The sequence below is a fragment of the Tachyglossus aculeatus genome, chromosome 3 (assembly GCF_015852505.1).
Source record: "Tachyglossus aculeatus isolate mTacAcu1 chromosome 3, mTacAcu1.pri, whole genome shotgun sequence".
In the NCBI taxonomy this organism is placed as follows: Eukaryota; Metazoa; Chordata; class Mammalia; order Monotremata; family Tachyglossidae; genus Tachyglossus; species Tachyglossus aculeatus.
Window position 1 is genome coordinate 90,783,562 of NC_052068.1, and position 15,109 is coordinate 90,798,670.

Here is a 15,109-nt window from a genome sequence, read left to right on the forward strand (position 1 = left end):
TCAATCCCACCCTCACTCGACTTTCTTCTCTCAGGACACCATGGCCTAGTAGAAAGAGCATGGGCCTGGGAGTTGGAGGCCACGGGCAGCTTTCCCACGTACCTGCTGTGTGACCCTGGGCAAGTCATTGAACTTCTTTGTGCCTCAGTTTCCTCACCTGTAAAATGGAGATTCAATACCTGTTTCCCTCCTATGAGCACCATTTGGGGACCTGATTACCTTGTATTCTACCCCAGCGCTTAGTACTGTGTGGCAGGAAGTTCGGGGGGGAGGAGTTAGGAAGTGAAACAATTGGTGTGGCTGGTAGGTGGAACCAACGTGGTCCGCTGGGAGTCAGAGGACCTGGGTTCTAATCCCGGCTCCACCACTGGGGTAGATACAAACTAATCAGGTTGGACACAGTCCCTGTCCCACATGGGACTCACAGCCTTAATCCCCATTTTACAGATGAGGGAACTGAGGCACAGTGAAGGGACTTACGAAGGTTAGACAGCAGGCAAGGGGCGGAGGAGGGATTAGAACCCAGGTCCTCTGACACCCAAGCCCGTGCTCTGACCACGCGGCCAGGCTGCTTCTGTATGCGTGTGCAGTCTGTTCCTTGTCTCAATTTGGGGAAGGGAGAGAGGCCTTCCCATGGCCCTATTTTTACACTTGCTTCAAAGTCGAGGTTGGTGGTGGTAAGGAGAAGAGACAACTCAGCGGGAGTTGTCTGGAGCAAAGGAGTGGGTATTGGTCAGATTCAGGAGGCCTGGTGATCCCAGGCACCATGAAGGCCGTATTTGGACGGCATTGGAGTAGGTTGTCTCTGGCCGGAAGGCCTTCTTTTTACCAAGGAGTGTGGGAATTGTTGGGGTGGAGAAGGAGGCAGAGTGGTTGGAATGAAGTTGGCAAATGAATGACTTTGCCAGACATCCCAAATTGGGCTGTAAACTGGACAGTGCTGTCCAAGTAGAAACAGAGTATTAATCAGTGATATATTTTTTATGGCATTCGTAAGCACTGTGTGAGGCGTTATACTAAGCGCTTGAGGCAGATACAAGCTAATTAGGTTGGAGACGATTCATGTCCCACATAGGGCTCACCGGCTTAATCCCCAGTTTACAGATGAGGGAACTGAGGCATAGAGAAGTGAAGTGACTTGCCCAAGATCGCACAGCAGACAGGTGGTGCAGCCAGGATTAGAGCCTAGGTCCTTCTGACTCTCAAGCCTGTGCTCTATCCAGTATACCACACTGCTTCTCGGTTAAACAATAAGTATTATTGAATGCTTACTCTGTGCAGAACACTGAGCTAAAACGCGTAGGAGAATACAGTGCAGTGGAGTTGGTAGACACAGTCCCTACCCCCAGTACCGCTATGTTTTGCCATTCACGGTTTTTAAAGGAAAAGAGAAGTAAACACTGTACTATAATCATTAAACCCAAGCATAAGGAAATTGTCAGCTCTTTGGGCCAATTGCGGCTGCCTGTCCAATCTTGACATATTCGGCTGTGTTAGAAGAAATCTAAAAAACTTTCATTCTACTAGGTCACCTTCTGTCAATACCATCAAATAATCCGCAGTTCCCCAAAGATCACCAGTGCACTAACTCATTTGAGGGCTGGGTTCTTTGTAAGGCTCAGATGCTCTGATTTTTCCCAGAGGATAACTTGATATTTCTCTCTGCCATCCCTCAGAAGAAAAAGAGAATGTGCAGCAACATTAATTTCCTCTTGTGAAATTAGTAGAACATTATTATTTTATATTTATTCAGCTCTACTCTTTTTTAACCTAATCATATTTTCATTTGACATAATTAAAAGTACTTTGCAGTCTAATAAGAAAGTTAAATTTTAATTTTTCATAGACCATTGAGAGTGGGTTTTTTTTTTTCCTCCCCTTTGGAAGCCTCCGTAGAATTTCTCTGTGGCGTCGGAGCATTGCAAGAGAGGATCCTTTCAATATTTTTCAACTAGGGAATGAAATGTGGTCAGATCTGAAATCTTCTAGAAAAACATAGGTGCTCCAAAAACTTTAAATGGTGTGTGTATGGTGGGGGGAAGCTCTTGGGGTAGATCTAGCCCAGGAGCTTCGTGTTGAATAGGTACCCTGAACCATAGGTCATCTTGTCTGACTTTGAGCCAGGAAGGCCAGTGAAGTAAGAGAGGCATCGTCACCATCATCATCTTCATCAGTGGTATTTATTGAGTGCTTACTATGTGTAGAGCATCATCCTAAGCGCTTGGGAGACTACAGTACAACAGAGTTTGCTGACACGTTTCCTGTCCACGATGAGCTAACATTGTAGAGGGCAGGGCGCGTCAGCCAGAAGATGGAAAACGCCACCCCATTAGCTAAATCTGCCAGGGCATCTTAGCAGAACTCCAGAATCCACATCAGTCATGAGCATGTAGCCCAGGTAGATCTCACGTTCTGCTTTGGTCAAGTTGCCAAGGCCTGCCGAAGTTATAATTAAAGATGGTCAGTCCATTTTGAACTGTAGGCTTCATTTTTCCGAGTCCTGCAGAGAGGCGACTTCTTCAGTATTGTGTCTGTGGGGAAATGTTCAGAGCCACTGTATACAGGGGGCATTTCTTTGTGACCAAACGGCCGTGAAATAATGGTCCTTTGGACCTGACCTTTGGGGGAATCCTGAGTGTATGAAATAGGGTGGCCCCGAATGTATATTAATTAAAATGGCATTTGCTTATATGAGCTAATTTCTCAGTTTGAACTCTAGTTAACACTTTATTATTGCTACCTATGAGACGATAGTTTCTTTGAGAATCCCGTAGAGAGAGGAAAGCATAGAGCCATGGGAAGTTGAGGACAGCCAGCAGAGTTCTTGGCTGGGATGTGTAAAAATTTACCGTGATTCACCCATGACAGAATATAGTTGCTTGTTACTTTGCGGTCTGAGAAACCTCAAATGAAAAATGTGTATCGTGACACATGGTTTATTGGACTTAGACCCAAACGTAGAGTTATTGAACATAAATTGAACAAGGAGACAGATTACATATGGTATCAAATCTTGAGATTGCTTTATTGACTTGTTCTCTGTACTAAAGCCCAGTAATAATCCGTTTGCTCATATTAAGCGTGGTAGTGGGCCACAAGGAAGCCACGGAAGCCATGCGTATCTGTAGATAGTCCGATAGAAGAATTGTTGCCGTCAGTAGTTAACATAGCTTATTAATTTTGCCACTTCCCAGAGCGGAGTAACTAGAAAAGAATAGTCAAATCACAACAACAGAATGGCAGAGAAACCTGATTAAGTAACTATTGTTTGACAACAGAGTGTTTTTTTTTCTAATTCTCCTCAAATATCTCATATATTTTTCAGCAAGATTTAGTCGATCTCTAAATCCTGAAGGTTCTTCCTCAGACATCTGCCCTCTCCTTTTCATCTTGAACCATCACCCTGGTTGAAGTCCTCACCTCCCCTCAACTTATTTACTGCTCTTTCTTCCTCAAGCATCTCCTGCCTTCACTCTATTCTACATACGGCCACACTTTTCAATTCTTAAAAATGCTTATCCCAAACCATGCCCAACCCTCTTTAGAAATCACTCTGTTTGTTCTGGGATAAAACAGAAACACATAACTATTGGCTTCCAGGCTTTCCATTAGCTGTCTCTCTCTGATTTCACTACTCTCGTAGTCTGGCTCACATTCTTTGCTTTTCCCAGGTTTGCGGCTTTACCATCTCTGACAGCGGTACTCGCTGTGTCTTCCAGTTCGGCTAGACCAGACTGAGAGGAAGAAGGAAGCCAGGGCAGGCACTCTCCGGTGCCCGTCTCTGAGGGAAGAAGGGTAAATAGCTGAGCCAGTCAGAGAGGATGGGAAAGGAAGGGGAGAAGGGGGCTGGGATTTAGGTGTTTGGTGGAGAAGACCCTTGACCATCTTGAGAGAGAGAGGTGGTAGCAAGCCTGAGAGAGCAAGGCGCAGGAAGAGCTCGTGCTGTGGACTCTGGTTGGACACAGGGAGGGATCAGGTAAGAGCCCTGATTAGGGTTAGCTCATCCTGGAGATTCGAGGAAGACCGAGGATAATTGTCCCTGAGGGGGAGAATGCACATGCAGAAACCCTGTATCTGAGTCCCTCTGTCATGGGGAGACTGGGCCCTGGGATTCTCTGAGAGAACAAGGGGAAGGACCAGGTGATCTCGAGCTCCGTGCTCCACCCATACGGGAGGGCTGAGGGTCCCGAGGGGGAAAAGTATTACATCCAGGGAAAAGAAGGCAGTGTGAACTGGCTTTGTGTTTGTTATTACCGAGTTAAAAAGAAAAATGATGAAATATTATTGAGATCTCAGATCCTGGTGTCTGCCTGTGGCGGGCGCTGGGGGCAAGTTCGGGGTGCCGGGGAGACGGGTGGATTTGAGGATCTGCGGGAGCAGGAGGGAGGGCTTTCTCTGCAAGCTTCCTGCGGGCAGCCTCGGGAGGAGGGTGGTCATTTAGTCCTCGATGATCCCTTTGCCTTCAGGGAGATGCTTGGGGTTCAGATGAGGGCTGATGCAGTGATAGGGGTGCATGGGTTTGGGGTGCACAGAGCTGGAGCCTCCCCAAGCCTGCATTGGAAGAACTAGGGGGCTTTAGGACCGAGAGCTCCTAAAGTGTTTCCGGGGGCTCTCTCGGCTGGGATTTAGGGCAGAGATCCCCTGGTAATGTCCCACTGACACCTCTCCCGCTGCATTAAACTCCCTCCTCACCCAGATCCGCCAAACCATCTCCCTCCCATCTTCAAAGCCATCCTACAGTCTTCTAGACTGTGAGCCCACTGTTGGGTAGGGACCGTCTCTATGTGTTGCCAACTTGTACTTCCCAAGCGCTTAGTACAGTGCTCTGCACACAGTAAGCGCTCAATAAATACGATTGAATGAATGAATGAATAAAAAGGCACCTCCTTCGAGAGCCCTTCTCTAACCACCCCAACCTTCCAAGTCCTACAGTTCTGTCAGAACGTGCACTCCCATTATGGGTTTTGGATACAACGTGATGGCAGAATTGGGGAAAATCCTTCCGACAACGTGTGTCTGTTTGGACTGAAGGCAATGTGGGGTTGGAAGAAAATATTGTGCAGACGTATATGGTGTTGGATGTGGGGTGAAGGCCGCGGGGCAAGTTTCCTTAATGCACAGTTTTTCAAGAATGCAGACTTTGTGCTCTAGGAGAACTGACTAATGTTGAGTAATTCCATTCCAACAGCCACCTAAACACTCATGTAGAAAGATCTGTTTAATAGTTTTCTACTTAATCTCTCTTTTGTTTTCAAATTCCTCTCTGTCTTCCTACTCCTTTTGGCCATTGGGTGATTTGTGTTCACTTTCCTCCCTCCATTAGTTGGAAAGTTTTGCGAGGGCAGGGCGAACCCTGTGTTATACTACTGAGATATGTTTCAAAATGCTTAATTGGCCCACAGAAGGCAATCGGTAAATATGGTTGATGATTGATGTAGCAATTTCTGTGAGTTTTCCGTTGTGCATAGTGTTGTGCATAGACACTTTAATAGGGGAAAGTTGCATTGACTTGTATTAGATTTTCAAAATTGGAAACTACACCAAAATCCTCAAGGTACAAGCATGATTAAAATGGTTACGTAAAACATTTAGCAGTAATCCAAACAAAAGTAAAATCTAACAGCTTGTAACTCATGTTATCACCCTCTATGGGTAAACCAGAGGTTCCAGTGAGTTCTGGGTTTGCTCTCAAATTATATGTATACATATAATACATGTATATTATGTGTATATATGTTTGTACATTTTTATTACTCTATTTATTTATTTTACTTGTACATATATATTCTATTTATTTTATTTTGTTAGTTTGTTTGGTTTTGTTCTCTGTCTCCCCCTTTTAGACTGTGAGCCCACTGTTGGTTAGGGACTGTCTCTATATGTCGCCAACTTGTACTTCCCAAGCACTTAGTACAGTGCTCTGCACACAGTAAGCACTCAATAAATATGATTGATTGATTGATTGAAATTGAATAAGCTGGGTACCTGCCAATTATGGCATGCAGAGTATTTCTCCAGATGGTTCCTTACTTCCTAATATATCCCCAGACTGGAAGCCAGGATTACTCAGTGGTTCTTACCTCTCAAGAAAATCATTTGTAGCTCTTGTTTTCAATTCTTTTCTTTGATTAGGGGAGCCCACTTTTCATTTTTTTCAAGGTATTTGTCAAGTGCTTACTTTGTGTCAAACACTGTTCTAAGCGCTAGGGTAGGTACAAGATAATTAGTGTGGCTCAGTGGAAAGAGCACGGGCTTTGGAGTCAGAGGTCATGGGTTCAAATTCTGGCTCCGCCACTTGTCAGCTGTGTGACTTTGGGCAAGTCACTTAACTTCTCTGTGCCTCAGTTACCTGCCCTGTAAAATGGGGATGAAGACTGTGAGCCCCTCTGTGGGACAACCTGATCACCTTGTAACCTCCCCAGCGCTTAGAACAGCGCTTTGCACATAGTAAGCGCTTAATAAAATGCCATTATTATTATTATTATTACAGCACTTTGCACATAGTAAGCACTTAATACAATGCCGTTATTATTATTATCAGGTTGGACACATCCGACAGGCTGTTACTCTTTTCCCTGCAAAGCTGTATTTAAGGCACACCTCCTCCAACCCTTTTCCTCTTCTCGCACTCCCTTCTGGGTCACCCTGACTTTCTCCCTTTATTCATCACCCCGCCTCCCAGCCCCACAGCACTTTTCTGTACATATCTGTAATTTATTTATTTATATGAATGTCTGTCTCCTCCTCTAGACTGTAAGCTCCTTGTAGGCTGGGAATGTGTTTGCTATTAGTTATGTTATATTCTCCCAAGCACTTAGTACAGTGCTGTGCACACAGTAAGCGCTCAATAAATGTGGTTGACTGACTGACTGTCCCACATTAGGCTCACAGTCTGAGTTAGAGGGGCGAGGATTTAATCCCCATTTTATAGATGAGGTAACCGAGGCAGAAAGAATGAAGTGACTTACCTAAGGTCACGTAGCGGACAGGTGGCAGAGCTGGGATTAGAGCGCAGGTCCTCTGACTCCACTAGTGCTCCTCTAGTGCTCTTTCCACTAGAGCACACTTGTTTCCCCTTTGAAGAGAGGGGTGAACTTGGGGGCAGACCTTTGAGGGTGGTATACTTAAGGTCATGACATCTAGAGGTGGAAGTGACCGTCCGACGTCTGGCCGACGTGCTTCCTCTAGCCAGGAACTCTCTCACTCTTCCTATCCGACGAACCGCCGCTATGTCCACTGTTAAAGCCCTTCTAAAATCGCGTCTCCTCCAAGAGCCCTAGGTCCTCATTTGCTCTACCTGCCCTCCCTCCTGCATCATCATCATCGTCAATCATATTTATTGAGCGCTTACTGTGTGCAGAGCACTGTACTAAGCGCTTGGGAAGTACAAGTTGGCAACATATAGAGACAGTCCCTACCCAACAGTGGGCTCATCTGTAAGCTTGGATCTGAACCCCTAAAGGACTGGATATCCACCCTATCCCCAACTGTAACTTCTTTTAGTGTCCGTCCCCCCCGTAGACTGTAAGCTCCTTGTGGACAGGGATGGTGTATTCTGCTGTATTAGCATAATGCTCTGCACACAGTAAGCATTCAGTAAATTCCAGCGTTCGACTAAATGATTGAAACGAGCCCCTGGCTCTCACCCAGAGCACTTACTCGACCCTGGAGCCGGGCCAGGGGTTGGTTGGAACTTTCTGGATCGCCTCCAGATCATTCCTAGGAAATCAGATTCGTTCTGGCATTAAGCAGGAAGTCTGGGGCAGTGGATGGGAAGGAACTCAGTTTGGCTGGCAAAGCTGAGGTCAGTCCTGGAACCATTTGGGGATGGGTCAGGGTCATCTGGTACTTTTTTAAATTTTTTATTTTATTTTAAGGGCACTCTGGTTCACCGTACAGAACATATAAGGCCTTTGGGCAAACCAGGTCAGCGGCCCATCCAGCCAGCATCCCGCTACTAGTTACCCCGGGGATTGCTTGAGAGATCACTGTGATGGCTGATTCTCTGACATCCATCCCCCTGGTTAGGGATAGGCCATCTACCGATTCACTTTTTCTTTCTTCGTCCCCAACTTTCCCATTAGTAATCTTTGATGAAAATCTCATTTGCAGTTTTATCTCTCTTAAATATTTTCTGCTTGCCCAGCTTCCTCTGGGAAGAAATTAGGAGACGCAACGTGCCCTTGTGGAAAGGACACGGGCCTGAAGGTCAGGGGACCTGGCTGCTTATCCCGGCTCGGTCACTTGTCTGCCGTGTAACCCTGAGCAAGTCAGTTTAACTTCTCTCTGCCTCAGTTTCCCCATCTGAAAATGGGGATTCATTATCTGTTCTCCCTCAGAATGCGAACCCCGGTTGGGGCAGGGACTGTGTCTGACCTAATTAAATTCTACTTCTACTTAGTGCAGTGCTTGGCACATAGTACCATTAAAAAAATCGTTACTAAAATCTGTATGCTAATGACCTTAAGTTTGAAGAAGTGTGTACTTCTGTTTGTTTGAATCTACCAGCTTCAAGACTGCCCCTTTGTCCTGGTAGTCCCCTCCTCACAGCACCTATATATATATATATATGTTTGTACATATTTATTATTCTATTTATTTTACTTGTACATATTTATTCTATTTTATTTGGTTTATATGTTTTGTTTTGTTTCTGTCTCCCCCTTCTAGACTGTGAGCCCGCTGTTGGGTAGGGACCGTCTCTAGATGTTGCCAACTTGTACTTCCCAAGCGCTTAGTACAGTGCTCTGCACACAGTAAGCGCTCAATAAATACAATTGAATGAATGAATAGTGAAGAGATTTGCTGAACAGCCATTCTGTGTTTGCCCTGTTCGTGACCATCCTGATATTGTCTGCTTTTATCATGCCTCTAGTCTGCCCGCATCTTTCTTAACTGAGTAGCCCTGGTTCCTTTGAGTCTGTCCTCATTCAGAAACTTCTCAATTTCCTCTATCATCTTGGTTTTTTTCTTTTTTTGGCATTTACTAAGCGCTTACTACATGTCAAACACTGTTCTAAGCGCTGGAGTAGAAACAAGTTAATAAGGTGGACACAGTCCCTGCCCCATATGAGGCTCATAGTCTAAGTTGGAGGGAGACCTGAGACACAGAGAAGTGAAGTGACTTTCCTAGGGTCAGACAGCAAGCATTTGGTAGCACTGGGATGAAAACTCAGGTCCTCTAACTCCCAGGCCTGTGCTCTTTCCACTAGGCTGCCCGTTTATCTAAATTAGCCACAGCTAATTGAGACTCAACCCTTTTGTTGGAGTCTGGATCAAGGAACAGAGGAACCATAGCAGAAGCCTGACGGCCTAGTATATCGAGCTACAGGGTGAAATAAAATAAATAGAGGAGCTCTAGTTGAAGATACCACCAGTGCTTCATTAGCGGGAGGTGTGGATGTGGCTGGAGAATCCAGTAAGTGACTAGCCCTTATGAACCATGCCAAAGAAGATTTTTCACTGGCTGGCAGCTAAAGTTGCCTCTTGTTTCTCCTAGCAGTCAGTCAGCCATATTTGAGGGCTTACTGTGTGCAGATCACTGTACTAAGTGCTTTGGACAGTACAATATAACAATATAAAAGACACATTCCCTGCCCACAACAAGCTTACGGTCTAGAGTCTTCAGTGTAGCCCTGCCCTGACACTCTGCTTCTTCATTTTTGGGCCATCTCCCTAACCCCATGTCAATCAAATCTTACCTCCTTAGATTGGCCTTCCAGCAACTCATAGCCATGCACATTGCTTGAAGTTCTGTTTGTGACTTTAAATCTTTCGAGCACACCTTAAGACTGCCAGAGTTTCTCTGCCCTTCTAGAGGCAAGCTCTTAAAACTCCATGTTTCAATCGTATTTATAATCGTATTCCAATCGTGTTTGGAAGCACTAGTGGCCTTTTTTTGAAGATTTGAATGGGAAGAAATTTCAGGGTGATATGATAACTGGAAAAAAGAATCTCAGTACTTTCTAACTTTTACAGTTCCTCTCTGAACTTCAAGTAAATTCTGCACAAACCTTCCTGTATATTAATGTCATTTTTAAATCACAGCCCAGTTATTTATATGCTGCCAAGAAATGCAGTGTGACACTGCCAGGAGAAAGTCAGACTACTAGGGTACATCATCCCGAGATATTTCAAAGATGTGTGTGTGTGTGTGTGTGTGTGTGTGTGTGTGTGTGTGTTGTTGTTGATTTCATTACCAGAATTTAAATCAAAGTATGGGAAAAGTTTAAATCCCAGACAAATTGGTCTGACTACTTTTTTGATGTTGAAAAGTGAAACAGATACCTTTTTAAAATTGGAATATCTCCCGGTAATTGGGAATCTGTGTCCTACTGTGTAGGACTTTCCGATTTTAAGAGAACTGTGATGATTGGAAATATTCTTCACAAAAATCCCATGCATATTTTATTACAAAGGTGGGGAAAATTGCCATATGAAAAACTAAATTGGAAAAAAATAAAACATTGACAACCGTGAGTGATAGAGCATCCCCAAAGAGTTTACCATATGAAAACCTTTGAAGAATGTGGGCATGAACTTCATTTAATTCTAACAGACTTTCTCTACCCACCCGCCTTTTTTTTTTTTCCTGGGTTTCAGGGTGAGTGAGGAAAAGGAAGTGACAGAAGAACGACTAAAAGCCGAACAGGAATCATTTGAGAAGAAGATCAGACAGCTGGAGGAGCAGAACGAACTGATCATCAAAGAAAGGGAAGATATCCTTTTGGAATGGCTGCTGTTTCTGGTATGCAGGGAGGGTCACTGTTGGGGAGAAAACGCGAAGTCCGGAGAAATCCTGGCATTGGGAGCAGGGCGTAAACCCCCTGTGTGCTGCCATTCAAAGGCGATCAGAGAGACAACTTGTCAGCATGTACTGTCACTTCATTTGAGCTTGCAACTGCCACCCAGCTGTCCCCCGATGTTGTTTGGCTATGAAGTATTTATTTGTCAACTGAAAGTGACAAACAGAAATTCCTGCATTTAAACGCGGCTTTGCAATTGTATTATCCCAGTCTACTTGGGAACTATACCTGAGACTGAGAGCTCCCGGAACTTGGCATTCTGCAGGCCTGACAATCTCAAGGAGAACTAACTCTGAAGTCAGCAGAGGGAAAAATACTCGGGAATCTTAGATATTGTAAATGACAAGTGTTCACACGGTAGATGAGTGCAACTGAGTGGCTTCTGAAAAACCACACAAAAAATTGGTTTGTAACTAGAGAGACTTTTCTTCTCTCTGCCCCCCCGCCCCCCAACCTGTTTTTGCATTGCTAATGTTTACTGGACAGGATGGATAATAAGAGGATAAAATAAAGGCAACGCTTCTAATTTTAAAGACTAGAGGAAGAAAAATAGGCCACAGGTTCAGTGACCCTTTTCTATCCCATATCACCTTGAAGCTCTTGCATGTGGTTGGGAGTTTTATGTAGTGACATTAATCCCAAAGGAAATTGTTCCAGATCCTGGAATTAATGGTAGGAGTAGAACTATTAAGAGTTTTTACCGAGCTTTGTATTGGGTACTAAGTGCTTGGGAAAGTACCACAGAAGAAGTGACCCATAACTCTACCCACAAGGAGCTTACGGTTTAAGGAAGGGGACAGAAATAAGAATATTTACTAAAAGAACAGTGAAATAAAGTATTGAATATTCAGTTGGTACTCTCAAGGTCTGAGGGTGGGTGTGAATGCATAAATGCTCGGAATGGCGGGGATTTGTATGTCTTGGGGTGGTGGAGAGGAAGTGGGATAAGAGGGTTAGAGGAGGTGGGATTTTAGGAGGTCTTTCAATGTGGGGAAGGTGGTGGCCTGATAGATTTGGGGTGGGGGGAAGGGGTTCTAGACCTGGGAATCGGTGTGAGTGAGGGGACAGAAGTGGAAGGGTGGAGAGTGAGGTATAGTCAGAAGGTTAATTTGGGAGGAACAAAAAGGACAAATGTATAAGACAGGGAGCCTCGAAGCCAATCTTGAGGAGTTTTTGAAAGAAATGGGAAGCCAGTGTCGAGTTTTGAGGAGCAACTGGTGCCTGGCGGTGCTTCAGGAAGATGATGCTTGCAGCCGTGTGAGGTATAGATTGGAGTAGGAGAGTCTGGGGGCAAGCAGACCAATAAGAAGACTGTTACAAGAGTCTAGCTGGGGATACGTTAAGAGCTTGGACCAGGGTGGCTGCCGTTTGGGTGGGGAGGAAAGAAGCGGACCTGGAAAACGTTGAATAGGATGAACCGGCAGGACTCGGCATCGGATCGAACTTGAGAGTCGAGAGGTGGCGGGCAATGGGGAAGGCCAATGGGGTTTTGGGCTTCTGGGACAGGGAGGGTGGTGAGGCGATTGCTGGAGATAGGAAAGTTAGTCGGAAAAGAGGGTTTAGAAGGGTAGGTGAACAGTTCAGTTTCCGACACTCGGAGCTTGTTGGTGCCGGCGCTCATCCAAGTGGAGGCCGAGCTGAGATCGTAGGTTAGGTGAGAGGTCGGGGTTGGACTAACTGGACGGATAGATTTGGGGGTTGTCCGCAGAACCGGAGCCACGCGATGCTTCACTTCACTCATCCTAAAAAAATCTCCAATCACCCTAGCCACCTAGCTTATACCGTGAATGAACGTGAAGGCTTTTCCCCTAAGTGTCTCCGGGTTTTTATCTCTGCATTATCCAAGTCTGGCCGTTCAGGTATAGAACTCCCTTTCCAGACTCGTCCTGACAAAGATGGCAGAAGGTTAATACATATGATTTTACAGTACATAAAACTCTATAAAACCGGGAAACATAAAACAAGGACATAATTTAAAACAATATAATTTTAACTACAAGAACACTTCTCCATTCCACATGAATGATTCAAATCCTTCACCTACATCAGATCAGTTCATTTCAGATCTCTTTAAGTCTGTTCTAATGTTGAGGAGCTTATGGATGACTTACCAAAGTTGAATGCAGATTTCATAATATTTTAAAAGAGAAGCAGTAGCTTTGGAAGTTAGTTGAATTCAAATCCCATTAGAGACCTTCTGCATTAATCAGGAAGAAATATGTGATCTTTAAAGACAGGCTCAAGGTTAGTGCTCCAAATTTCATTTGCCCTTTTTCTTTGTTTAGTTCATTCCATGCCCGTTTTAAGCTTATTTTCCTCAAGCCTTGATTTCTTTCTAATGAAATGAAAATTCTAGCAAACACACGCTAATGATCAACACTACAGTAACAAACTAGTGCCTTGCAGGCAATGGAGAGAGCAGTCAATAAGGAAGCAGAAGCTGTCCATGTTTTCTTTTCGATTCAGACTTCCAAGGGATTCATTTTTGCACCGAATAGGGAAATAGTTGTTAAAATAATAAAAGTTCTTTGTGGTTCTTTTTCACTCATGTGCAAAAGAAAGCCCATATTTCCCTTAACACTAGCCCTGCAGGGACACGTCCTGGGGAGGTATCGTTCGCAAAGACCAGCAGTGTGTTAAACGAAGTTGATTTTTGACACAGTTAATGAACAGAAAGGGAGGAACAAATCTGCAGGCACGTTCAACGAAACGTTTCCTGACCTAAGAAACTTCTTAAACAGATCTCGAAGCGAGTCTGTGTAGAACCCAGAGGGCACCTTGGTTGCATTCTTTGATGGAAACATGGGTGGCCCAGTGTTTTTATGAATGGGTCACATATGCAGCTGGGGTGAGGACAGCAGCCCTGCTTGCTGTTCTAGGGTTTGCCCTTGTAGTTTAGAGGGCTTCACACTCTACAAGGAACTTAGAACTCATGGGCCTGAGAGGTGGAAGGACCTTGGATCTAGTCCAGGCTCTGCCACTTGTCAAGCTGTGTGACTTTAGGCAAGTCACTTAACTTCTCTGTGCCAGTTACCTCATCTGTAAAATGGGGATTACGACTGTGAGCCCCACGTGGGACAACCTGATCACGTTGTATCTCCCACAGGTGCTTAGAACAGCGCTCCGCACATAGTAAGCGCTGAACAAATGCCATTATTATTATTATCATTATTTTTATTCTCTGGGCCTCCATTCTCTCATCTGTAAAATGGGGATTAAGACTGTGAGCCCTATGTGGGACAGGGACTGTGTTCAATCCGGTTATCTTGTATCTACCACAGTTCTTAGAACAATGCCTGGCACATAATAAGCGTTTAACAAATACCACAAGTAGTACAGTGCTCTGCACACAGTAAATGCTTAATAAATACTAGTAGTACGACTTACCTAGTATTTTAGGAGGTAGAAGTGCGCTCGTGGAACTTATCTGGCATTTCAGGAGGCAGAAATGTGCTCATAGAATTTAGCTAGCATTGCAGGAATTAGCAATGCTCTCATGCCCAGTCACCCTGATGCCCTAGGGATCCTTTCATGAATCTGTTCCTTGATAGGGTTGGGTGCTCGCCTGCAGCTCCACAATTAGCGTGGTGCTAAGGAAGAGGTGGATACAGTGAACCCTGTTTATGGAGGACCCATTGGATCGGCAGGACTAGCTACTGTGAGGAGCGGGGGAGAAGTCATAATCTCTGCTGTAGACTGGCAGTTCGATACGGAAAGACAGGGCAGGCATCAACTCCTATATCCTGTCCCGAGTGTTAGGCAGGGATAGAGGAAGAAGAAAAATGTCCTGCGTTTTCAAGGGGCTGATGGGGAAAGATAAAATAGATGCATTCCCCCAAGTGAAGGCTAATTTCTGGCCTTTTAGAATCCGGGAGAAAGACTTCATTTAGGAGCTTTGGAGTATGAGAAGGTTCATTTTTAGTGTATACCATTCAGGAGAAAGGATGGGAGATAATAGCAAGGGGCCAGAGGAATCATCATCATCAATCGTATTTATTGAGCGCTTACTGTGTGCAGAGCACTGTACTAAGTGCTTGGGAAGTACAAGTTGGTAACATATAGAGACAGTCCCTACCCAGCAGTGGGCTCACAGTCTAAAAGAGGAATCCATGACTGGACTAAGCACTTAGTGCAGTGCTCTGCACACAGTTAAGCGCTCACTAAAAATCGCTGATTGATTCAAGCCTCTGGTGACATCAACTCCTGAATCGGGCTACAGTATGCTGGAGGTTATTCATGGAATCTGGGATCTGTTAGGGGAGAGATTTAGAAATAGTCTCAGCCTTTTACCCTGCTGTATGAAG

The 15,109-nt window shown here is 44.8% G+C and overlaps 1 protein-coding gene across 1 annotated transcript in view; it reads left to right on the plus strand.

Annotated features, from left to right (window-relative positions):
* Positions 1-15,109, plus strand: part of KIAA1328 (KIAA1328 ortholog) — a 338,663-nt gene that overhangs the window by 47,346 nt on the left and 276,208 nt on the right. The window contains exon 5 of the mRNA XM_038744068.1: positions 10,603-10,718. Coding sequence (XP_038599996.1) covers positions 10,603-10,718 — 116 coding nt within the window. The remainder of the gene's footprint in view (positions 1-10,602; positions 10,719-15,109) is intronic.